This window comes from Oncorhynchus kisutch, unplaced genomic scaffold, assembly GCF_002021735.2.
Source record: "Oncorhynchus kisutch isolate 150728-3 unplaced genomic scaffold, Okis_V2 scaffold846, whole genome shotgun sequence".
Taxonomy (NCBI): Eukaryota; Metazoa; Chordata; class Actinopteri; order Salmoniformes; family Salmonidae; genus Oncorhynchus; species Oncorhynchus kisutch.
This window is the reverse complement of record NW_022262791.1, coordinates 45,241-71,711: the sequence shown is the minus strand read 5'-3', so window position 1 is coordinate 71,711 and position 26,471 is coordinate 45,241. Positions and strand designations below refer to the sequence as shown.

The 26,471-nt window shown below is 43.6% G+C and overlaps 1 protein-coding gene across 1 annotated transcript in view; it reads right to left on the bottom strand.

Annotated features, from left to right (window-relative positions):
• The window catches only part of LOC116362575 (isocitrate dehydrogenase [NADP], mitochondrial-like), a 91,739-nt gene that overhangs the window by 35,762 nt on the left and 29,506 nt on the right, over positions 1–26,471 (bottom strand). The window contains exons 7-10 of the mRNA XM_031816647.1: positions 16,480–16,631; positions 12,458–12,570; positions 4,125–4,222; positions 1,020–1,112 (exon numbers count right to left, since the gene is read on the bottom strand). Of these exons, the coding sequence (XP_031672507.1) occupies positions 1,020–1,112; positions 4,125–4,222; positions 12,458–12,570; positions 16,480–16,631 (456 nt within the window). The remainder of the gene's footprint in view (positions 1–1,019; positions 1,113–4,124; positions 4,223–12,457; positions 12,571–16,479; positions 16,632–26,471) is intronic.

Sequence of the window (26,471 nt, the reverse complement as noted above, 5' to 3'; positions counted from 1 at the left end):
CTAACCCTAACGGAGGAGAGGAGAGACCTAACCCTAACGGAGGAGCGACATAACCTAACCCTAACGGAGGAGAGACCTAACCTAACCCTAACGGAGGAGAGGAGAGACCTAACCCTAACGGAGGAGAGGAGAGACCTAACCCTAACGGAGGAGAGGAGCGACCTAACCCTAACGGAGGAGAGGAGCGACCTAACCCTAACGGAGCGATCTAACCCTAACGGAGGAGAGGAGCGACCTAACCCCAACGGAGGAGAGGAGCGACCTAACCCCAACGGAGGAGAGGAGCGACCTAACCCCAACGGAGGAGAGGAGAGACCTAACCCTAACGGAGCGATCTAACCCTAACGGAGGAGAGGAGCGACCTAACCCCAACGGAGGAGAGGAGCGACCTAACCCCAACGGAGGAGAGGAGCGACCTAACCCCAGCGGAGGAGAGGAGCGACCTAACCCCAACGGAGGAGAGGAGAGACCTAACCCCAACAGAGGAGAGGAGAGACCTAACCCCAACAGAGGAGAGGAGAGACCTAACCCCAACGGAGGAGAGGAGAGACCTAACCCCAACGGAGGAGAGGAGAGACCTAACCCCAACGGAGGAGAGGAGAGACCTAACCCCAACGGAGGAGAGGAGAGACATAACCCTAACTGAGCTCCGAGACTAAAAAAACAGTATTGGTTGTTTGAAGTAACTTCTTTGCTGTTGTAATATCGCAAACAGAAAAAAAGTTTCACCATTATGGATTCCAGCTTTAAAACTGGTTTATAACCCGCAATCTGATTGAGTCATAGGTTTAAATTGGCCGGGGTTATACTGTGGACATGAATGGATTGTACTGTCTAGTGTAGTCACTTGGCCAGGGTTATACTAAGGACATGACTGTACTGTACATTCTAGTGTAGTCACTTGGCCAGGGTTATACTAAGGACATGACTGTACTGTACTGTCTAGTGTAGTCACTTGGCCAGGGTTATACTAAGGACATGACTGTACTGTATAGTGTGGTATATATGCATGTAGTCACTTGGCCAGGCCGTGGATGCAGCCGGCCAGGTCCTTGGTCATCACACCACTCTCCACGATCTCCACACACACCCTCTCTAGAGTCTGGGAGAACCTACAGGTCAACAGGGGTTAGGGTTAGTTACCTACAGGAGTCAATGAGACAACAGCATGTTAAGTATATTACAGGTTTTAGTAGTTATTGATCAAATCAAATGTTATTTGTCACATGCGCCAAATACAACAGGTGAAATGCTTACTTACAAGCCCTTAACCAACAATGCAGTTTTAAGAAAAATAAGTGTTAAGTAAAAAATAGATTAAAAAAATAACAAATTCTTAAAGAGCAGCAGTAAAATAACAGTAGTGAGGTTAAATACTGGGGGTCCCGGTACAGAGTCAATGTGCAGTGGCACCGGTTAGTCGAGCAGCGTGAAAGAGGGGGTGGGGGAAACAATGCAAATAGTCTGGGTAGCCATTTGATTAGATGTTCTGGAGTGTTATGGCTTGGGGGTAGAAGCTGCTAAGAAGTATTTTGGACCTAGACTTGGTGCTCCGGTACCGCTTGTCGTGCAGTAGCAGAGAGAACAGTCTATGACTAGGATGGCTGGAGTCTTTGGCAGTTGTTAGGGCCTTCCTCTGACACCGCCTGGTATAGAGGTCCTGGATGGCAGGAAGCTTGGCCCCAGTGATGTACACACTAACCACTGTAGTGCTTTGCGGCCGGAGGCCGAGCAGTTGCCATACAAGGCAGTGATACTCTCGATGGTGCAGCTGTAGAACTTTTTGAGGATCTGGGGACCCATGCCAAATCTTTTTAGTCTCCTGAGGGAGAATAGGCTTTTTGTCGTGCCCCCTTCACAACTGTCTTGGTGTGTTTGGACCATGATAGTTCATTGGTGATGTGGACACCAAGGAACTTGAAGCTCTCAACCTGCTCCACTACAGCCCCGTCGATGAGAATGGGGGTGTGCTCGGTCCTCCTTTTTCTCTAGTCCACAATCATCTCCTTTGCCTTGATCACGTTAAGGGAGAGGTTTTTATCCTGGCACCACACGGACAGGTCTCTGACCTCCCAATAGGCTGTGTCATCATTGTCGGTGATCAGGCCTACCATTGCTGTGTCATCAGCAAATTGAATGATGGTGTTGGAGTCATGCCTAGCCGTGCGGTCATGAGTGAACAGGGAGTACAGGAGGGGACTAAGTATACACCCCTGACGGGCCCCCGTGTTGAGGATCAGCGTGGCAGATGTGTTGTTACCTACCCTTACCACGTGGGGACAGCCTGTCAGGAAGTCCAGGATCCAGTTGCAGAGGGATGTGTTGAGTCCCAGGGTCCTTAGCTTAGTGATGAGCTGTGAGGGCACTATGGTATTGAACGCTGAGTTGTAGTCAATGAATAGCATTCTCACGTAGGTGTTCCTTTTGTCCAGGTGGGAAAGGGCAGTGTGGAGATGAAATAGAGATTGCATCATCTGTGGATCTGTTGGGGCGGTATGAAAATTGGAGTGGGTCTAGGGTGTCTGGGATAATGGTGTTGATGTGACCATGACCAGCCTTTCCAAGCTACAGACGGAGTGCTACGGGTCGGTAGTCATTTAGGCAGGTTACCTGAGTGTTCTTGGGCAAAGGGACTATGGCCCTCTGCTTGAAACATGTTGGTATTACAGACTCAGTCAGGGACAGGTGGAAAATGTCAGTGAAGACACTTGCCAGTTGGTCAGTGCATGCTCGGAATACATGTCCTGGTAATGTGAATGTACACGTCCTGGCCTTGTGAATGATGAGAGCGTAGCTGATGTGATGTACAGTCATCCGGAACAGCTGATGCTTTCATGCATGCTTCAGTGTTGCTATTCTCGAAGCAAGCATAGAAGTAATTTAGCTCGTATGTATGTACGGTCACAACATCATCAATGCACTTATTGATGAAACCAGTGACTGATGTGGTGTATTCCTCAATGCCATTGGAAGAATCCCGGAACATATTCCTGTCTGTGCTAGCAAAACAGTCCTGTAGCGTAGCATCTACATCATCTTACCACATCCTTATTGACCGAGTCACTGGTGCTTCCTGCTTTAGTTTTTGCATTCAAGTCCCCGGCCACTAGCTAGTGCCACTTCTGGATGAGCGTTTTCCTGTTTGCTTATGGCCGTATACAGCTCATTGAGTGCGGACTTAGTGCCAGCATCGGTTTGTGGTGGTAAATATACAGCTAAGAAAAATATAGATAAACTCTCTTGGTAAATAGTGTGGTCTACAGCTTATCGTGAGATACTCTACCTCAGGCGAGCAAAACCTTGAGACATCCTTAATATTAGATTTCGTGCACCAGCTGTTGTTTACAAATATACACAGGCCCGCCACCCATTGTCTTACTGGAGGCAGCTGTTCTATCTTGCCGATGCAGTGTAAAACACACCAGCTGTATCTTATCCATGTCATCGTTCAGCCACGATTTGGTGAAACATAAGATGTTACAGTTTTTAATGTCCTGTTGGTAGAATATTCGCGATCGTAGCTTGTTTATTTTGTTATCCAATGATTGTACGTTGGCTAATAGGACTGATGGTAGCGGCAGATTACCCACTCGCCGTCAGTTCCTTACAAGGCACCCCAATATGTCGGCTTTCTCATGTTAATGACGTGGATTTGGGCCTTGTCGGGTGTCTGAATTAAATCCTTTGTGTCCGACTCATTAAAGAAAAAACTTTACTACGAGGTGAGTAATCGATGTCCTCCTATCCAGACAGTGGCAGAAACATTGTGTCCAAAATAACTTACAAATAACGCGAAAAAACACACAATAGCACAATTGGTTAGGAGGCCGTAAAACGGCAGCCATCTCTTCTGGCGTCACTTTTTCCACGAACATCAATAACTAATATAACAATATATTACAGGTCAGGGTTTTAGTAGTTATTGAGATATTACATGGTTTTAGTAGTTATTGAGATATTACGGGTTTTAGTAGTTATTGAGATATTACGGGTTTTAGTAGTTATTTAGATATTACAGGGTTTTAGTAGTTATTGAGATATTACGGGTTTTAGTAGTTATTGAGATATTACATGGTTTTAGTAGTTATTGAGATATTACAGGTAAGCGTTTTAGTAGTTATTACCTGATGAGGTCTGGGTTTCCATCCAGTTTCCCTCGGTGTTCCAGCCCTCTGGTCCAGGCAAAGATACTGGCGATGGGGTTGGTGCTGGTGGGTCGGCCCTACAGGACGAGAGAGGACAGTGCCCTGTTTATCTGCCGCTAACATGCATCCTTCGTCCTGTCATGACTGTCCTGTGAGGATCCGACTGGATCAGATCAGCTTGGCAATGGATGACAGAAATCAGACCCTCTCACCCACAGAGGGGGGTGGGGGGGCTGCTGGGATTTTGACACCTCACGCCCAATTGTAAATTAAAGGAGAGAACATCCCTCTCCAAATTCACACAGGAATGTTCAACACAGAGACTTTTCCCACTGAAACTTTAACAAAGAATGTGGAGAATGGTCAGAGGTGAGCTATAGAAAACTAATGTGATATGGGTTATTTTGTGATGTCATAAAAAATACTGTAACTTCAAAAGTATATACACTTCATTTACGAAATCTCCATCCTTTACATTGTGAACAATGATGAAAGTATTTATGTTAAGATATTAATGTGATTTTAGGAGCCATAAAAGATCATTTGTCTCCTATAAACTGCACAGTAAGTAGCCACGCCCGAGTGAGGTCAGCGAGTGTGTCAGTCTGACGGAACTGTCCCTTTTGACCAGAAAGTACATAAAATTATTGGTAATGAAATGAACATTTAGACCAGAGAGGCGTGTAGTTGCAGCTCACGTCCAAAGTGGTTCGAACTCTGAATATCAACGAGGTAGAGGCGAGAGGAGACGAGAAGCTCACGGATAATGACTGGTACGGCTGATTAGCTGTAAAGTAAAGTATCTAGAGAAGCACATTTAAGTGGGACCATTCTACTTCTCTTCAAACTGTCGTATTCTACTACTCTCATCACCCTTGTGAACCATCAACAAGGCTGGCTAGCCTATCTTCAAAGAAGCAGCTTCCAGAGCGAATGGAAGGAGAATAAACTCTGTATTTGTTCAGGACGACACGACAAGTCACTGGGCAGAAAATAGCAACAGTGGAAGAGACGGGTGAACCCTCTTGGACAATCAGAGCCTTACAAGCGTGCCGCGGAAAGGCTCAACAACCTTCTTATGAAGGACCTGGTTCCGACCGAGATCCATGGCAAACTAAGGAATTTACACATAAAAACATGAATGCTTTCTTACTCCAAATGGGCGGCGGTTCATGTGCAAAGTATATGATTACTGTGAGAGTAGTTCCTCCAATGTATCAACGGGTTAGGGTTACTCTAACCCAAAGTATATGATTACTGTGAGAGTAGTTCCTCCTATACCACATTCACAAACCAAGGTGGCATAGCAGTTCAGACGTCTTTTGTCCTCGTCTTGTCGTGTCCTGTGTATATATATATATTTACAACTTTTTCACATACATTTTATTTTTATTTTCCATCAACTCATCTTCAAAACACTCTCCTGCAACCCGCCTCACCAATGTATATTTATAAAAAAGTATTATTTACCTCAGATCTGTAATCCTCCAAGAAGCTAGCCAGAAACTCCAAGAAGCTAGCCTGAAACTAGCCAGAAGCTAGTTCAGAAGCTAGTTCGCTCCTGTACTGGCAAATCGTTAGTATTCAGCTAACCACGGTTTGTGGTCATCAGCTATCCTTTAGCTCGAAAATCTATCGCCAGTTCTGTACGGCGCAGCGCGGCTCGGAACGGAACATACCGGACCAATTTTTCTCTCCATGTCCCTGGATTTCAACTGCTCTCTGGACATTCATACCCGGATCTCACAGCTAGCTAGCTGCTATCCGTGTGACTAACGGCCTTCGTCGATTCCGGAGCAAACATCAATTATTCCGGAGCTAGCAAGCTCCGTCAATCACTCCTGAGTTCCATCAATCACACCTGGGCTGCAGTCACCTATCCGGACCCGTTTTACTGCTTTCGCGGAGCCCCACCGGGCCTTCACAACTGGACTGCCGACGTTATCTACCCGAAGGAGTTATTCGGCTGGCTCCTGAACGCCCATCTGCGGCCTGCTAACCGTTAGCTGTCTTACCGGCTGCTATCTGAATAGACAATCGGACAATTTTTTTTTATATATATATTTTTTTATTTTTTATTATTATTATTATGTTTTCTTCTTGGGCCTCTATAACTATATCTATTGTTTTTATTTTTGTTGTTGTTGTGTGATTTGGATTAATCCCCTCTACCACACGGAACCCCACTAATCTACTGACGGAACGCAAGAGGTAGCTAACAACAGACCTCCATCCTATGCTAGCTTGCTACCGATGCCCTGGCTAGCTGTCTAAATCACCAACCAACCTCTCCACTCACCGGACCCTTTTGATCACTCGACTAAGCATGCCTCTCCTTAATGTCAATATGTCTTGTCCATTTCTGTTCTGGTTAGTGTTTATTGGCTTATTTCACTGTAGAGCCTCTAGTCCTGCTCACTATACCTTATCCAACCTATTAGTTCCACCACCCACACATGCAATGACATCTCCTGGTTTCAACGATGTTTCTAGAGACAATATCTCTCTCTTCATCACTCAATACCTAGGTTTACCTCCACTGTATTCACATCCTACCATACATTTGTCTGTACATTATACCTTGATGCTATTTTATCGCCCCCAGAAACCTCCTTTTACTCTATGTTCCAGACGTTCTAGACGACCAATTCTCATAGCTTTTAGCCGTACCCTTATTCTACTCCTCCTATGTTCCTCTGGCGATGTAGAGGTGAATCCAGGCCCTGCAGTGCCTAGCTCCACTCCTATTCCCCAGGCGCTCTCTTTTGACGACTTCTGTAACCGTAATAGCCTTGGTTTCATGCATGTTAACATTAGAAGCCTCCTCCCTAAGTTTGTTCTATTCACTGCTTTAGCACACTCTGCCAACCCGGATGTTCTAGCTGTGTCTGAATCCTGGCTTAGGAAGACCACCAAAAACTCAGACATTTTAATTCCAAACTACAACATTTTCAGACAAGATAGAACTGCCAAAGGGGGCGGTGTTGCAATCTACTGCAAAGATAGCCTGCAGAGTTCTGTCCTACTATCCAGGTCTGTACCCAAACAATTTGAACTTCTACTTTTAAAAATCCACCTCTCTAAAAACAAGTCTCTCACCGTTGCCGCCTGCTATAGACCACCCTCTGCCCCCAGCTGTGCTCTGGACACCATATGTGAACTGATTGCCCCCCATCTATCTTCAGAGTTCGTGCTGCTAGGCGACCTAAACTGGAACATGCTTAACACCCCAGCCATCCTACAATCTAAACTTGATGCCCTCAATCTCACACAAATTATCAATGAACCTACCAGGTACCTCCCCAAAACCTTAAACACGGGCACCCTCATAGATATCATCCTAACCAACTTCCCCTCTAAATACACCTCTGCTGTCTTCAACCAAGATCTCAGCGATCACTGCCTCATTGCCTGCATCCGTAATGGGTCAGCGGTCAAACGACCGCCACTCATCACTGTAAAACGCTCCCTGAAACACTTCTGCGAGCAGGCCTTTCTAATCGACCTGGCCGGGGTATCCTGGAAGGATATTGATCTCATCCCGTCAGTAGAGGATGCCTGGATATTTTTTTTAAATGCCTTCCTAACCATCCTAAATAAACATGCCCCATTCAAGAAATTTAGAACCAGGAACAGATATAGCCCTTGGTTCTCCCCAGACCTGACTGCCCTTAACCAACACAAAAACATCCTATGGCGTTCTGCATTAGCATCGAACAGCCCCCGTGATATGCAGCTGTTCAGGGAAGCTAGAAATCATTATACACAGGCAGTTAGAAAAGCCAAGGCTAGCTTTTTCAAGCAGAAATTTGCTTCCTGCAACACTAACTCAAAAAAGTTCTGGGACACTGTAAAGTCCATGGAGAATAAGAACACCTCCCCCCAGCTGCCCACTGCACTGAAGATTGGAAACACTGTCACCACTGATAAATCCACCATAATTGAGAATTTCAATAAGCATTTTTCTACGGCTGGCCATGCTTTCCACCTGGCTACTCCTACCCCGGACAACAGCACTGCACCCCCAACAGCAACTCGCCCAAGCCTTCCCCATTTCTCCTTCTCCCAAATCCATTCAGCTGATGTTCTGAAAGAGCTGCAAAATCTGGACCCCTACAAATCAGCCGGGCTAGACAATCTGGACCCTTTCTTTCGAAAATTATCTGCCGAAATTGTTGCCACCCCTATTACTAGCCTGTTCAACCTCTCTTTCGTGTCGTCTGAGATTCCCAAAGATTGGAAAGCAGCTGCGGTCATCCCCCTCTTCAAAGGGGGGGACACTCTTGACCCAAACTGCTACAGACCTATATCTATCCTACCGTGCCTTTCTAAGGTCTTCGAAAGCCAAGTCAACAAACAGATTACCGACCATTTCGAATCTCACCATACCTTCTCTGCTATGCAATCTGGTTTCAGAGCTGGTCATGGGTGCACCTCAGCCACGCTCAAGGTCCTAAACGATATCTTAACCGCCATCGATAAGAAACATTACTGTGCAGCCGTATTCATTGATCTGGCCAAGGCTTTCGACTCTGTCAATCACCATATCCTCATCGGCAGACTCGACAGCCTTGGTTTCTCAAATGATTGCCTCGCCTGGTTCACCAACTACTTCTCTGATAGAGTTCAGTGTGTCAAATCGGAGGGTCTGCTGTCCGGACCTCTGGCAGTCTCTATGGGGGTGCCACAGGGTTCAATTCTTGGACCGACTCTCTTCTCTGTATACATCAATGAGGTCGCTCTTGCTGCTGGTGAGTCCCTGATCCACCTCTACGCAGACGACACCATTCTGTATACTTCCGGCCCTTCTCTGGACACTGTGTTAACAACCCTCCAGGCAAGCTTCAATGCCATACAACTCTCCTTCCGTGGCCTCCAATTGCTCTTGAATGCAAGTAAAACTAAATGCATGCTCTTCAACCGATCGCTGCCTGCACCTACCCGCCTGTCCAACATCACTACTCTGGACGGCTCTGACTTAGAATACGTGGACAACTACAAATACTTAGGTGTCTGGTTAGATTGTAAACTCTCCTTCCAGACCCATATCAAACATCTCCAATCCAAAGTTAAATCTAGAATTGGCTTCCTATTTCGCAACAAAGCATCCTTCACTCATGCTGCCAAACATACCCTTGTAAAACTGACCATCCTACCAATCCTCGACTTTGGCGATGTCATTTACAAAATAGCCTCCAATACCCTACTCAACAAATTGGATGCAGTCTATCACAGTGCAATCCGTTTTATCACCAAAGCCCCATATACTACCCACCATTGCGACCTGTACGCTCTCGTTGGCTGGCCCTCGCTTCATACTCGTCGCCAAACCCACTGGCTCCATGTCATCTACAAGACACTGCTAGGTAAAGTCCCCCCTTATCTCAGCTCGCTGGTCACCATAGCATCTCCCACCTGTAGCACACGCTCCAGCAGGTATATCTCTCTAGTCACCCCCAAAACCAATTCTTTCTTTGGCCGCCTCTCCTTCCAGTTCTCTGCTGCCAATGACTGGAACGAACTACAAAAATCTCTGAAACTGGAAACACTTATCTCCCTCACTAGCTTTAAGCACCAACTGTCAGAGCAGCTCACAGATTACTGCACCTGTACATAGCCCACCTATAATTTAGCCCAAACAACTACCTCTTTCCCAACTGTATTTAATTTTAATTTATTTATTTATTTTGCTCCTTTGCACCCCATTATTTTTTTATTTCTACTTTGCACATTCTTCCATTGCAAAACTACCATTCCAGTATTTTACTTGCTATATTGTATTTACTTTGCCATCTTGGCCTTTTTTTGCCTTTACCTCCCTTCTCACCTCATTTGCTCACATTGTATATAGACTTGTTTATACTGCATTATTGACTGTATGTTTGTTTTTACTCCATGTGTAACTCTGTGTCGTTTTATCTGTCGAACTGCTTTGCTTTATCTTGGCCAGGTCGCAATTGTAAATGAGAACTTGTTCTCAACTTGCCTACCTGGTTAAATAAAGGTAAAATAAAAAAAATTAAAAATGTATCAACGGGTTAGGGTTACTCTAACCCAAAGTATATGATTACTGTGAGAGTAGATCCTCCAATGTATCAACGGGTTAGGGTTAGGGTTACCCTAACCCAAAGTATATGATTACTGTGAGAGTAGTTCCTCCAATGTATCAACGGGTTAGGGTTAGGGTTACTCTAACCCAAAGTATATGATTACTGTGAGAGTAGTTCCTCCAATGTATCAACGGGTTAGGGTTACTCTAACCCAAAGTATATGATTACTGTGAGAGTAGTTCCTCCAATGTATCAACGGGTTAGGGTTAGGGTTACTCTAACCCAAAGTATATGATTACTGTGAGAGTAGATCCTCCAATGTATCAACGGGTTAGGGTTAGGGTTACCCTAACCCAAAGTATATGATTACTGTGAGAGTAGATCCTCCAATGTATCAACGGGTTAGGGTTAGGGTTACTCTAACCCAAAGTATATGATTACTGTGAGAGTAGTTCCTCCAATGTATCAACGGGTTAGGGTTAGGGTTACTCTAACCCAAAGTATATGATTACTGTGAGAGTAGTTCCTCCAATGTATCAATGATAAGTGTCTCTCTCTCTCTCTCTCTCTCCCTCTCCATCTCCTTTGTAACAAGTTGTGTCAGTACGCTAGGGACCTGTTCCTAATGTATTAAGTGTGTGTGTTTATCCTGTGTTATCATTTAGTTAGCTAGTAAATAAATGATTAAACCAATTTGTGTAGTACTGAATCATAAGTAAGGCTGTGCTTTTTGCAGATGCAGGTTACGACTGTTCAGAATGATGATATGACACGAGGTGATGATTAATACGTTGGTTTATGATAGGTAAACCCTTCAGATTTTAATTCGGGAGATGGTAACTATTTAAACAACCGCTTTCATGGTGCCTCAAATTCCTAATGAGTTAATTGTTACATGTTTAATTTATTCGGGTAACAATTAAACATAGTTGATTAGATAAATAACAGGCAATAGAATAATGAAAGTAAAGTCACGACAATCCTGATCCTGCCCATTTTACAATATAATAGAATAATATAATAGAATAATATATACAGTACCAGTCAAACGTTTGGACATCGACCCATTCAAGGGTTTTTCTTTATTTGTACAATTTTCTACATTGTAGAATAATAGTGACCCCTCCTGTCTCAGCCTCCAGTATTTATGCTGCAGTAGTTTATGTGTCGGGGGGCTGGGGTCAGTTTGTTATATCTGGAGTACTTCTCCTGTCCTATTCGGTGTCCTGTGTGAATCTAAGTGTGCGTTCTCTAATTCTCTCTTTCTTTCTCTCTCTCGGAGGACCTGAGCCCTAGGACCATGCCCCAGGACTACCTGACATGATGACTCCTTGCTGTCCCCAGTCCACCTGGCCATGCTGCTGCTCCAGTTTCAACTTCCACCTGACTGTGCTGCTGCTCTAGTTTCAACTGTTCTGCCTTATTATTATTCGACCATGCTGGTCATTTATGAACATTTGAACATCTTGGCCATGTTCTGTTATAATCTCCACCCGGCACAGCCAGAAGAGGACTGGCCACCCCACATAGCCTGGTTCCTCTCTAGGTTTCTTCCTAGGTATTGGCCTTTCTAGGGAGTTTTTCCTAGCCACCGTGCTTCTACACCTGCATTGCTTGCTGTTTGGGGTTTTAGGCTGGGTTTCTGTACAGCACTTTGAGATATCAGCTGATGTACGAAGGGCTATATAAATACATTTGATTTGATTTGATTTGAAGACATCAACACTATGAAATAACACATGGAATCATGTAGTGACCAGAAAAGTGATGAAGAAATCAAAATATATTTTGTATTTCAGATTCTTCAAAGTAGTCAACCTGTGCCTTATGTGTTATTTCATAGTTGTGATGTCTTCACTATTATTCTACAATGTAGAAAATAGTACAAATAAAGAAAAGCCTTGAATGAGTAGGTGTGTCCAAACTTTTGACTGGTACTGTATATATTCTTTTATCATCTAAAAATGTGGGTACAATCAGAAGGAGGACAAGATCAGGACAAACAATTCATGTTAGAACCAGGTATAAACATGCCTAGTGAAATGGTTCTGGTAGCTCTACCATACAGGAGGATAGTTTTAACAGTGACATGGTGGTCTACCCTACAAGAGGAGAGGATATTTGTAACAGTTACTGGCTATGCAGCAGCATTAGCATTAGCAATTAGACTGAATTTCCCACCAGCGTGGAAAGGTCCTAATGCTCAGTTGCTGGTTACCGTGGCGTGAGTCAGGGATAGAATTAGGGTTAGAGGTTCCTTACCCTCTGGTGTTGGCGGTAGTGCCGTGTCACAGTGCCGTGGGCTGCCTCTGCCTCAATGGTCTTCCCATCAGGACACACCAACACTGACGTCATTAGACCCAGGGAGCCAAAACCTATGCAACAACAACAAGAGGGTGTCTATGAGGACTGGCCACCCTTCATAGCCTGGTTCTTCTCTAGGTTCTGGCCTTTCTAGGGAGTTTTTCCTTACCACCTTCTACACCTGCATTGCTTGCTGTTTGGGGTTTTAGGCTGGGTTTGTGACATCACTTTGTGACATCAGCTGATGTAAGAAGGGCTTTATAAATAAATTTGATTTGATTTGATATACTATTACAGGCACCCGACCAGGCCCAGATCCCAGTGATTCGCTGGAAAAGGAAATGGAGGTTTGCGGAAAGAGATCAGGGTGCCTTGTGAGGATCAGGCGACGAGTGGCTAATCTGCCCTTGCCTTCCATCCTGCTAGCTAACGTTCAATCGCTGGGAAAATAAATCTAACAAACTGAAAACACGTACATCTTACCTACAGGACATTTATAACTGTAATATCTTATGTTTCACTGAGTCGTGGCTGAACTGCGATATTAAGAACATACAACTGGCGGGTTATACACTATCGTCAGGACAGAACAGCAGCCTCTGGTAAGACATTTGTAATTTGTAAACAACAGCTGGTGCACAATATCTAAGGAAGTCTCAAGGTTTTGCTCGCCTGAGGTAGAGTATCTCATGCATGATAAACTGTAGACCGCACTATCTACCTCTAGAGTTTTCATCTGTATTTTTCATAGCTGTTTACATACCACCACAGACCGAGGCTGGCACTAAAACCACACTAAATTAGCTGTATTCCACCATAAGCAAACAGAAAAGCGCTCATCCAGAGGCGGCGCTCCTAGTGGCCGGGGACTTTAATGCAGGGAAAATTAATTCAGTTTCCCTCATTTCTATCAGCATGTTAAATGTGCAACCAGAGGGAAAAAAATTCTAGACCACCTTTACTCCACACACAGAGCCACGTAAAAAGCTAAATGAATACTGACTCGTAGCACTCACGTCTGTAGCCATGAAATGCTTTAAAAAGCTACCCTTTGGGCATCGGTGTAAAAATACTTTAAAGTATGACTTAAGTCGTTTTTTGTGGTATCTGTACATTACTTTACTATTTATATTTTTGGCAACTTTTACTTCACTACATTCGTAAAGAAATATAATGTACTTTTTACTCCATACATTTTCCTTGACACCCAAAAGTACTCGTTACATTTTGACAGGAAAATTGTCCAATTCACACACTTATCAAGAGAACATCCCTGGTCATCCCTACTGCCACTGATCTGGAGGACTCACTAAACAGAGAACATCCCTGGTCATCCCTCCTGCCTCGGATCTGTGGGACTCACTAAACAGAGAACATCCCTGGTCATCCCTACTGCCTCTGATCTGGAGGACTCACTAAACAGATAACATCCCTGGTCATCCCTACTGCCTCTGATCTGGAGGACTCACTAAACAGAGAACATCCCTGGTCATCCCTACTGCCACTAGTGTGGCAGACTCACTAAACACAAATGCCTTGTTTGTAAATCATGTCTGAGTGATGGAGTGTGCCCCTGGCTATCCGTCAATAAAAGTACAAAAAAATACAATTGTGCCATCTGGTTTGCTTAATATAAGGAATTTGAAATAGTCTATATTTTTACTTTTACTTTTTATACTTAAGTACATTGTTCCCCTGGCTATCCGTCAATAAAAAATAAACTACAATTGTGCCGTCTGGCTTAATATAAGGAATTAGAAATGATTTATACTTTTACCTCAAGTATGACAATTTAGTACTTTTTCCACCACTGGATGTGGCTGGGGGTTGTAGCATTTCATTCACATGACCCATCAATTTAGACCAGTGTGTCTGGGTAAGTGTCATCTAATATTTATAACATGTTTTTATCTGGACACTTTCTTTTTAACTGGAATTGTTCCTTGATGTAGGCTACTACCACTTTTAGTCTTCATCTTTACTACACTACTCACTGTGAACAATGTTGAATGGGTGAAGACAAAGGAGAGCTCTCCAGTAGGTACCAAAACATTCAAAGGCCCTTTTCTCAAAAGTGAGTTTACAAATGAAATACCATTTTGTAGCTCTGAGTATCTACTTTTATCCAATGTAAAAATACAAAATAAAGTAAAATTATTTTTTTTATGCTACATAACCCAGATTTGAGCTGGTCAGTCACATTTAAACTTTGCATTTTTAATTATTTTTTTTATATCTCAAAAAACATAATTCCACTTTGAATTACTTTGGGTATTGTGTGTTGGCCAGTGATACAAAATCGAAATTGTATTAATTTTAAATTCAGGCTGTAACTCTACAAAATGTGTAAAAAGTCAAGGGGTGTGAACACTGTCTGAAGGAACTGTACATCCAGACTTTCTGATGTGATTATACTTTAAGAGGACTCCTGCTAGCTACAAGGTGGACCTTTCTCAGCAATAAAAACATGAAACCCTTAGAAGTTAAGAGAAAATATGAGATTATATTGGACGATGATTGGAACATATGTATGTACAGTTAGACTGTGGTTTCACCTTGAGCCAGTATGTCAGACTGAACGTTTTCATAATAATAATAACTATATTACTGTATGTATAAACAGTATATTATATATTAGTGTTGGTCTCACATTGGGACAGTATGTCAGACTGAACAATTCCATTATGGTTTTATTATCATTATGTATTATTACTGTATGTACAGTACCTGTCAAAAGTTTGCACACACCTACTCATTCAAGGGTTTTTCTTTATTTGTAAAAAAAAAAACATTGTAAAATATTAGTGAAGACATTAAAACTGTGAAATTAAACATATGGAATCATGTCGTAACCAAAAAAGTGTTAAACAAATCAAAATAGATTCTTCAAAGTATCCACCCTTTGCCTCGATGACAGCTTTGCACACTCTTGGCATTGTCTGAAACAGCATCATGAGGAATGCTTTTCCAAGGAGTTCCCACATATGCTGAGCACTTGTTGGCTGCTTTTCCATCACTCTGCGGTCCAACTTATCCCAAACCATCTCAATTGGGTTGAGGTCAGATGATTGTGGAGGCCAGGTCATCTGATGCAGCACTTCAATACTCTCCTTGGTCAAATAACCCTTACACAGTGTGGAGCTGTGTTGGGTCACTGTCCTGTTAAAAAACAAATGATAGTCCCACTAAGCACAAACAAGATGGGATGGCGTATTGCTGCAGAATGCTGAGGTAGTCATGCTGGTTAAGTGTGCCTTGAATTTTAAATAAATCACTGACAGTGTCACAAGCAAAGCACCATCACACCTCCTCCATGCTTCACGGTGTGAACCACACATGTGGAGATTCTACGTTCACCTACTCTGCGTCTCACAAACACACGGCGGTTGGAACCAAAAATCTCAGATTTTGACTCATGAGACCAAAGGACAGATTTCCACCGGTCTAATGTCCAAATCTGTCCAATGTCCATTGCTCATGTTTCTTGGCCCAAGCAAGTCTCTTATTGGTGTCCTTTAGTAGTGATTTCATTGCAGCAATTTGACCATGAAGGCCTGATTCAAGCAGTCTCCTCTGAACAGTTGATGTTGAGATGTGTCTGTTACTTGAACTCTGTGAAGCATTTATGAACATGTCCTCTGCAGCAGGGGTAACTTTGGGTCTTCCATTCCTGTGGCGGTCCACATGAGAGCCAGTTTCATCATAGCGCTTGATGGTTTTGAGAATGCCAAGAGTGTGCAAAGCTGTCGTCAGGTCGTTAACTTTAAAGAATTTTAAATATAAAATATATTTAGATTTGTTTAACACTTTTTTGGTTACTACATGATTTCATATGTGTTATTTTATAGTTTTTATGTCTTCACTATTATTTTACAATGTAGAAAATCGTAAAAATCAAGAAAAACCCTTGAATGAGTAGGCGTCCAAACTTTTGACTGGTACTGTATATACAGTATATTATATATTAGTGTTGGTCTCACCTTGAGCCAATATGTCAGACTGAACGTCTCCATCGTAGTTCTTGCAGGCCCAGACGAAGGCTCCGGAGGACTTGAGGACTTGTGCCACCATGTCATCAATGAGGCGGTGCTCGTACCAGATCTTCAGCCTGTCAAACTCTGGCTTGTAGTTCCTGTAGAGAACACAGGGGAGCTTTTAAAGCAGGCCTAGATTAACTGTTAACACTGGGGAAGAATCAGCAAGGAATGATACTGTCTACCGTGGCAAGCCACTTTGGCATGTCAATAACTTTATATGGTTTTTATGTGATCTTTTTTATGGTGAATAGACTGTGGCCTCTATTCAATCTGTATCATGGAATTTCAGCATGGTACAGAATGATAAGAAAATGGCGCCAATTGTGCTATTTTGTGTGTTTTTTCGCATTGTTTGTAACTTATTTTGTACATAATGCTGATGCTACCGTCTCTTATGGCCGAAAAGAGCTTCTGGATATCAGAACAGTGATTACTCACCTCAAACTGGATGAACATTTTTTCTTTAATGAGTCTGACGTGAAGGACATAATGTTGCTCCCAGACAAGGCCAAAATGACTTTTATTCACACGAAGAAAGGAAGGAAATAACATGGGTGCAGATCAGGGTGCCTTGTGAGAATTCGTCGGCTACTTGGTAACCCGCCTCTACCATCCGTTCTATTGGCCATCGTGCAATCACTGGAGAATAAACTGGATGAGCTCCGTTCGAGACTAATGGGACATTAACATTGTTGTATCTAATGTTTCACTGAGTCATGGCTGAACGACGACAACGATAATATAAAATTGGCTGGGTTTTCCGTACATCGGCAGGACAGAACAGCTATGTCAGGTAAGACAAGGGGTGGGTGTGTGTCTATTTGTCAATAACAGCTGGTGCGCGATGTCTAACATTAAGGTAGTCTCAAGGTATTTCTCACCTGAGGTAGAGTACCTAATGATAAGCTGTAGACCACACTATCTACCAAGAGAGTTTTCATCTATATTTTTCGCAGTTGTCTATTTACCACCACAAACCGATGATGGCACTAAGACTGCACTCAACGAGCTGTAAGGCCATAAGCAAAGAAGAAAATGCTCATCCAGAAGCCGCACTAGTGGCCGGTGACTTTAATGCAGGCAAACTTAAATATGTTTACCTAATTTCTACCAGCATGTCACATGTTTAACCAGAGGGAGAAAAAAATTCTACACCACCTTTACTCCACACACAGAGACATGTACAAAGCTCTCCCTCACGCTCCATTTGGCAAATCTGACCATAATTCTATCCCCCTAATTCCTGCTTACAAGCAAAAGCTAAAGCAGGAAGTACCAGTGACTTTCTCAATACGGAAGTGCTCAGATGAAGGGGATGCTATGTTACAGGACTGTTTTGCTAGCACAAACTGGAATATGTTCCATGATTCATCCAATGGAATTTAGCAGTATATCAAATCAGTCACCAGCTTCATCAAAAAGTGCATCGACGACGTCATGCGTCCATATCCCAACCAGAAGCCATGGATTAGAGGCATCATCCGCACCGAGCAAAAGGCTAGAGCTGCCGCATTCAAGGAGAGGGACACTAATCTGAATGCTTATAAGAAATCTGGCTATGCCCTCAGACGAACCATCAAACAGGCAAAGCGTCAATACAGGACTAAGATTGAATCCTACTCCACCAGCTCTGATGCTCGTCAGTTGGGGCAGGGCTTGCAAGCTATTACAGACTACAAAGGGAAACCCATCCGCGAGCTGCCAAGTGACGCCTTCCAGATGGGCTAAATGCTTTTCATGCTCGCTTCGAGGCAAGCAACACTGAAGCATGCATGAGAGCATCAGCTGTTTCAGATGACTGTGTGATCAGCCGACGTGAGCAAAACCTTTAAAACAGGTCAACATTCACAAGGTAGCGGGGTCAGATGGATTACCAGGACGTGTACTCAGAGTATGTGCGGACTAACTGGCAAGTGTCTGTAGTACAAGTCTGTAGTACCTACATGTTTCAAGCAGACCACCATAGTCCCTGTGGCCAAGAAAGCAAAGGTAACCTGCTTAAATGACTACTGCTGCTCTGTAGCATTCATGTCGGTAGCCATGAAGTACTTTGAAAGGCTGGTCATGGCTAACATCACCTCCATCATCCCGGAAACGCTAGACCCACTCCAATTCGCATATCGCCCCAACAGATGATGCAATCTCAATCGCACTCAACACTGCCCTTTACCACCTGGACACAAGGAACACCTATGTGAGAATGCTGTTCATTGACGAAAGCTCAACGCTCAACACCATAGCGCCCACAAAGCTCACCAATAAGCTAAGGACCCTGGGACTAAACACCTCCCTCTGCAACTGGATCCTGGACTTCCTGATGGGCCGCCCCCAGGTGGTAAGGGTAGGCAACAACACATATGCCACGTTGATCCTCAACACAGTGGCCCCTCAGGGGTGCGTGCTTAGTCCCCTCCTTAGTCCCGTTCACAAACGACTGCATGGCAAGCACGACTCCAACACCATCATTAAGTTTGCTGATGACACAACGGTGGTAGGCCTGATCACCGACAACAATGAGACAGTCGGTCAGAGGCCGTAAGAGACCTGGCTGTGTGGTGCCAAGACAAAAACCTCTCCCTCAACGTGATCAAGACAAAGGAGATGATCGTGGACTACAGGAAAAGGAGGACCCAGCACGCCCCCATTCACATCGACGGGGCTGTAGTGGAACAGGTTGAGAGCTTCAAGTTCCTTGGCGTCCACATCACCAACAAACTATCATGGTCCAAACACTCAAAAACAGTCATGAAGAGGGCACGACAATGCCTTTTCCCCCTCAGGAGCTTGAAAAGATTTGGCATGGGTCTCCAGATCTTCAAAAAGTTCAGCTGCACCATTGAGAGCATCCTGACCAGTTGCATCACTACCTGGTATGGCATCACTACCTGGTATGGCAACTGCTCGGCATCCGACCGTAAGGTCCTACAGAGGGTAGTGCGTCCGGCCCAGTACATCACTGGGGCCAAGCTTCATGCTATCCAGGGCCTCCATATTAGACCGTGTCAGACGAAGGCCCAAAAATGTGTCAAAGACTACAGTAACCCAAGTCATAGACTGTTCTCTCTGCTACCGCACTGTCATGGTCCACCTGTCACCAGAGGGTGTTAGAGACCATCCTAGAGACATTGATGACACTCAGGTGTGTCCAATTTACCCATTATGATTTCCCTGTTAAACGAAGTGATTTCTGTTGTCCTTTGCAGAAGCTTGAATTATTTACCGTGTGCGTTCGTTTCCTGGGTGTTGTTTTTTGAAGTATACTGTGATCCTGTGGCCACCATTTCTCAGTAAAGTATTATGTTTATCCTGAACCACTGATTCCTTGTCTGGACTCTTCTCTGCACCTGTCTCAAACCTTATCACATTACAGCAAGCTTCTGCCAAAACATTGACCCAGCAGAGATCACCCAGATCAAGAATGTTGTTACCCACCTGGACTCCATCCCCTTCCTGATTACCACCCCTATATCTGTCACTCCCTTTGGTTCTTTCCCCAGGCGTTATTGTTTCTGTTCCTTTGTTTTATGTCTGTACGCTACTCGTGTTTCTTGTTTTGTTCCATGTTCTATTAAATTCACTCTCTGTACTTCCTGATTATTAGCATACACGTTACACAGCCACCATCCTGCAGCTCCATATTTGGGGCGGCAGGGTAGCCTAGTGGTTAGAGCGGTAACCCGGAAGGTTGCAAGTTCAAATCCCCAAGCTGACAATGAAGGCTAATATTAATTTTACCTTTATTGAACTAGGCAAGTCAGTTAAGAACAAATTATTATTTTCAATGACGGCCTAGGAACAGTGGGTTAACTGTTCCTGTTCAGGGGCAGAACGACAGTTTTGTACCATGTCAGCTCGGGGGTTTGAACCTGCAACCTTCCAGTTACTAGTCCAACGCTCTAACCACTAGGCTACCCTGCCGTTCTGCCCCTGAACAGACAGTTAATCCACTGTTCCTAGGCCGTCATTGAAAATAAGAATTTGTTCTTAACTGGCTTGCCTAGTTAAATAAAGGTCAAATTAAAAATAAATATTAGCCTTCATTGCCGAGCTGCGACGAGTCTTCAACCACCCATTCAGCGGACAAGAAGCAGCCAGCCGACTGTTCAACTCCATCAAGGATGAACTGGCCTCTCGGGAACTGGAAGAGGACCTTGAGTCCCTGATAATTCTGGCAATCAGAATCGACAACTGCCTCCGAGAACACGTGAAACAGCACCTTTTTGACACCACCCCATTATCCTGGTTTCCTGAGCACCCCAAGCTCCCCGAACCCATTATTGAGGAGCCCATGCAGCTGGGACGCACATGTCTGAGCCCACAAGGTGCATGTGCGAAGGCTTCTGCCTTTACTGCGGAGGTCTCGATTTTGATTTCAGCCTATCGCCCGGGATCCAAGAATCAGAAAGCAGACACCCTGTCCCGCCAACAGGATGTCCCTAACGAGGAGAGGGACTCCGAGCTCATCATCCCCAGCTCCCGCATTGTGGCCGCTGTGATATGGAGTATTGAGACCACGGTCGGACAAGCCCAGACCCGAGAACCTGACCCCGGTGGGGAACCCACTAACAGACTCTACATTCTGCAATCAGCCCGTTCTCGAGTACTACAATGGGGACACTCCTCTAAATTACCTGGGCATCCAGGGGTTAATCGGACTCTGGAGTTCCTGAGGAAGATATTCTGGTGGCTCAACATGATTGAGGTGAGATCCTTTGTTGTGCCCTGTTCCACCTGTGCCCAAAGCAAGTCCTTACGCCAGCAACCGGCTGGGTTGCTACAACTTCTGCCCATCCCCAGCGGGCCCTGGTCCCACCTGTCTGTAGACTTTATCAGAGGGTTACCTCCATCCCAAGGGCTTACCACTACCCTGGTGGTCGTTGATCGGTTCTCCAAGGCAGCCAATTTCATTGTCTTAGACAAGTTGCCTTCAGCGAAGAAGACCGATGATTACCCATCTCTTTCAACTACACCTGTCGTATTCCACGCATGTGACAACTACAATTTCTTTGATGATTATGATTGAAATTTAAAGGCAATGTTCCCGCGTTAGCAGAGACTGCATTCACGGTAAACACTGCAGATGTCGTCTCAATAGGAAATGACCTTTACATTTCCAGTGCTCTATCAGGCGATACAGATTGAATAGAGTTGTATGTCTAGTTAGGTATAATATGGTGAATAGACTATATATATAGTTATAAATATGGTGAATAGACTATATCTAGTTATAGATATGGTGAATAGACTATATATAGTTATAAATATGGTGAATAGACTATATCTAGTTATAAATATGGTGAATAGACTTTATCTAGTTATAAATATGGTGAATAGACTATATCTAGTTAATTATAAATATGGTGAATAGACTATATCTAGTTATAAATATGGTGAATAGACTATATCTAGTTAATTATAGATATGGTGAATAGACTAGATCTAGTTATAAATATGGTGAATAGACTATATCTAGTTATAAATATGGTGAATAGACTATATCTAGTTATAAATATGGTGAATAGACTATATCTAGTTAATTATAGATATGGTGAATAGACTAGATCTAGTTATAAATATGGTGAATAGACTATATCTAGTTATAAATATGGTGAATAGACTATATCTAGTAAAAATATGGTGAATAGACTATATCTAGTAAAAATATGGTGAATAGACTATATATATAGTTATAAATATGGTGAATAGACTATATCTAGTTATAAATATGGTGAATAGACTATATCTAGTTATAAATATGGTGAATAGACTATATCTAGTTATAAATATGGTGAATAGACTATATCTAGTTATAAATATGGTGAATAGACTATATCTAGTTATAGATATGGTGAATAGACTATATCTAGTTATAAATATGGTGAATAGACTATATCTAGTTATAAATATGGTGAATAGACTATATCTAGTTATAGATATGGTGAATAGACTATATCTAGTTATAGATATGGTGAATAGACTATATCTAGTTATAAATATGGTGAATAGACTATATCTAGTTAATTATAGATATGGTGAATAGACTATATATGTTTATAAATATGGTGAACAGACTATATATAGTTATAAATATGGTGAATAGACTATATATAGTTATAAATATGGTGAATAGACTATATCTAGTTAGTTATAGATATGGTGAATAGACTATATCTACAGTAGTTAGGTATAGTCTATATCGGACAATTTTTTTTATTTTTTTTTATTTTTTATTATTATTATTATGTTTTCTTCTTGGGCCTCTATAACTATATCTATTGTTTTTATTTTTGTTGTTGTTGTGTGATTTGGATTAATCCCCTCTACCACACGGAACCCCACTAATCTACTGACGGAGCGCAGGAGGTGGCTAACAACAGACCTCCATCCTATGCTAGCTTGCTACCGATGCCCTGGCTAGCTGTCTAAATCACCAACCAACCTCTCCACTCACCGGACCCTTTTGATCACTCGACTAAGCATGCCTCCCCTTAATGTCAATATGTCTTGTCCATTTCTGTTCTGGTTAGTGTTTATTGGCTTATTTCACTGTAGAGCCTCTAGTCCTGCTCACTATACCTTATCCAACCTATTAGTTCCACCACCCACACATGCAATGACATCTCCTGGTTTCAACGATGTTTCTAGAGACAATATCTCTCTCTTCATCACTCAATACCTAGGTTTACCTCCACTGTATTCACATCCTACCATACATTTGTCTGTACATTATACCTTGATGCTATTTTATCGCCCCCAGAAACCTCCTTTTACTCTATGTTCCAGACGTTCTAGACGACCAATTCTCATAGCTTTTAGCCGTACCCTTATTCTACTCCTCCTATGTTCCTCTGGCGATGTAGAGGTGAATCCAGGCCCTGCAGTGCCTAGCTCCACTCCTATTCCCCAGGCGCTCTCTTTTGACGACTTCTGTAACCGTAATAGCCTTGGTTTCATGCATGTTAACATTAGAAGCCTCCTCCCTAAGTTTGTTCTATTCACTGCTTTAGCACACTCTGCCAACCCGGATGTTCTAGCTGTGTCTGAATCCTGGCTTAGGAAGACCACCAAAAACTCAGACATTTTAATTCCAAACTACAACATTTTCAGACAAGATAGAACTGCCAAAGGGGGCGGTGTTGCAATCTACTGCAAAGATAGCCTGCAGAGTTCTGTCCTACTATCCAGGTCTGTACCCAAACAATTCGAACTTCTACTTTTAAAAATCCACCTCTCTAAAAACAAGTCTCTCACCGTTGCCGCCTGCTATAGACCACCCTCTGCCCCCAGCTGTGCTCTGGACACCATATGTGAACTGATTGCCCCCCATCTATCTTCAGAGTTCGTGCTGCTAGGCGACCTAAACTGGAACATGCTTAACACCCCAGCCATCCTACAATCTAAACTTGATGCCCTCAATCTCACACAAATAATCAATGAACCTACCAGGTACCTCCCCAAAACCTTAAACACGGGCACCCTCATAGATATCATCCTAACCAACTTCCCCTCTAAATACACCTCTGCCGTCTTCAACCAAGATCTCAGCGATCACTGCCTCATTGCCTGCATCCGTAATGGGTCAGCGGTCAAACGACCTCCACTCATCACTGTAAAACGCTCCCTGAAACACTTCTGCGAGCAGGCCTTTCTAATCGACCTGGCCGGGGTATCCTGGAAGGATATTGATCTCATCCCGTCAGTAGAGGATGCCTGGATATTTTTTAAAAATGCCTTCCTAACCATCTTAAATAAACATGCCCCATTTAAGAAATTTAGAACCAGGAACAGATATAGCCCTTGGTTCTCCCCAGACCTGACTGCCCTTAACCAACACAAAAACATCCTATGGCGTTCTGCATTAGCATCGAACAGCCCCCGTGATATGCAGCTGTTCAGGGAAGCTAGAAATCATTATACACAGGCAGTTAGAAAAGCCAAGGCTAGCTTTTTCAAGCAGAAATTTGCTTCCTGCAACACTAACTCAAAAAAGTTCTGGGACACTGTAAAGTCCATGGAGAATAAGAACACCTCCTCCCAGCTGCCCACTGCACTGAAGATAGGAAACACTGTCACCACTGATAAATCCACCATAATTGAGAATTTCAATAAGCATTTTTCTACGGCTGGCCATGCTTTCCACCTGGCTACTCCTACCCCGGACAACAGCACTGCACCCCCAACAGCAACTCGCCCAAGCCTTCCCCATTTCTCCTTCTCCCAAATCCATTCAGCTGATGTTCTGAAAGAGCTGCAAAATCTGGACCCCTACAAATCAGCCGGGCTAGACAATCTGGACCCTTTCTTCCTAAAATTATCTGCCGAAATTGTTGCCACCCCTATTACTAGCCTGTTCAACCTCTCTTTCGTGTCGTCTGAGATTCCCAAAGATTGGAAAGCAGCTGCGGTCATCCCCCTCTTCAAAGGGGGGGACACTCTTGACCCAAACTGCTACAGACCTATATCTATCCTACCGTGCCTTTCTAAGGTCTTCGAAAGCCAAGTCAACAAACAGATTACCGACCATTTCGAATCTCACCATACCTTCTCTGCTATGCAATCCGGTTTCAGAGCTGGTCATGGGTGCACCTCAGCCACGCTCAAGGTCCTAAACGATATCTTAACCGCCATCGATAAGAAACATTACTGTGCAGCCGTATTCATTGATCTGGCCAAGGCTTTCGACTCTGTCAATCACCATATCCTCATCGGCAGACTCGACAGCCTTGGTTTCTCAAATGATTGCCTCGCCTGGTTCACCAACTACTTCTCTGATAGAGTTCAGTGTGTCAAATCGGAGGGTCTGCTGTCCGGACCTCTGGCAGTCTCTATGGGGGTGCCACAGGGTTCAATTCTTGGACCGACTCTCTTCTCTGTATACATCAATGAGGTCGCTCTTGCTGCTGGTGAGTCCCTGATCCACCTCTACGCAGACGACACCATTCTGTATACTTCCGGCCCTTCTTTGGACACTGTGTTAACAACCCTCCAGGCAAGCTTCAATGCCATACAACTCTCCTTCCGTGGCCTCCAATTGCTCTTAAATACAAGTAAAACTAAATGCATGCTCTTCAACCGATCGCTACCTGCACCTACCCGCCTGTCCAACATCACTACTCTGGACGGCTCTGACTTAGAATACGTGGACAACTACAAATACTTAGGTGTCTGGTTAGACTGTAAACTCTCCTTCCAGACCCATATCAAACATCTCCAATCCAAAGTTAAATCTAGAATTGGCTTCCTATTTCGCAACAAAGCATCCTTCACTCATGCTGCCAAACATACCCTTGTAAAACTGACCATCCTACCAATCCTCGACTTTGGCGATGTCATTTACAAAATAGCCTCCAATACCCTACTCAACAAATTGGATGCAGTCTATCACAGTGCAATCCGTTTTATCACCAAAGCCCCATATACTACCCACCATTGCGACCTGTACGCTCTCGTTGGCTGGCCCTCGCTTCATACTCGTCGCCAAACCCACTGGCTCCATGTCATCTACAAGACCCTGCTAGGTAAAGTCCCCCCTTATCTCAGCTCGCTGGTCACCATAGCATCTCCCACCTGTAGCACACGCTCCAGCAGGTATATCTCTCTAGTCACCCCCAAAACCAATTCTTTCTTTGGCCGCCTCTCCTTCCAGTTCTCTGCTGCCAATGACTGGAACGAACTACAAAAATCTCTGAAACTGGAAACACTTATCTCCCTCACTAGCTTTAAGCACCAACTGTCAGAGCAGCTCACAGATTACTGCACCTGTACATAGCCCACCTATAATTTAGCCCAAACAACTACCTCTTTCCCAACTGTATTTAATTTTAATTTATTTATTTATTTTGCTCCTTTGCACCCCATTATTTTTTATTTCTACTTTGCACATTCTTCCATTGCAAAACTACCATTCCAGTATTTTACTTGCTATATTGTATTTA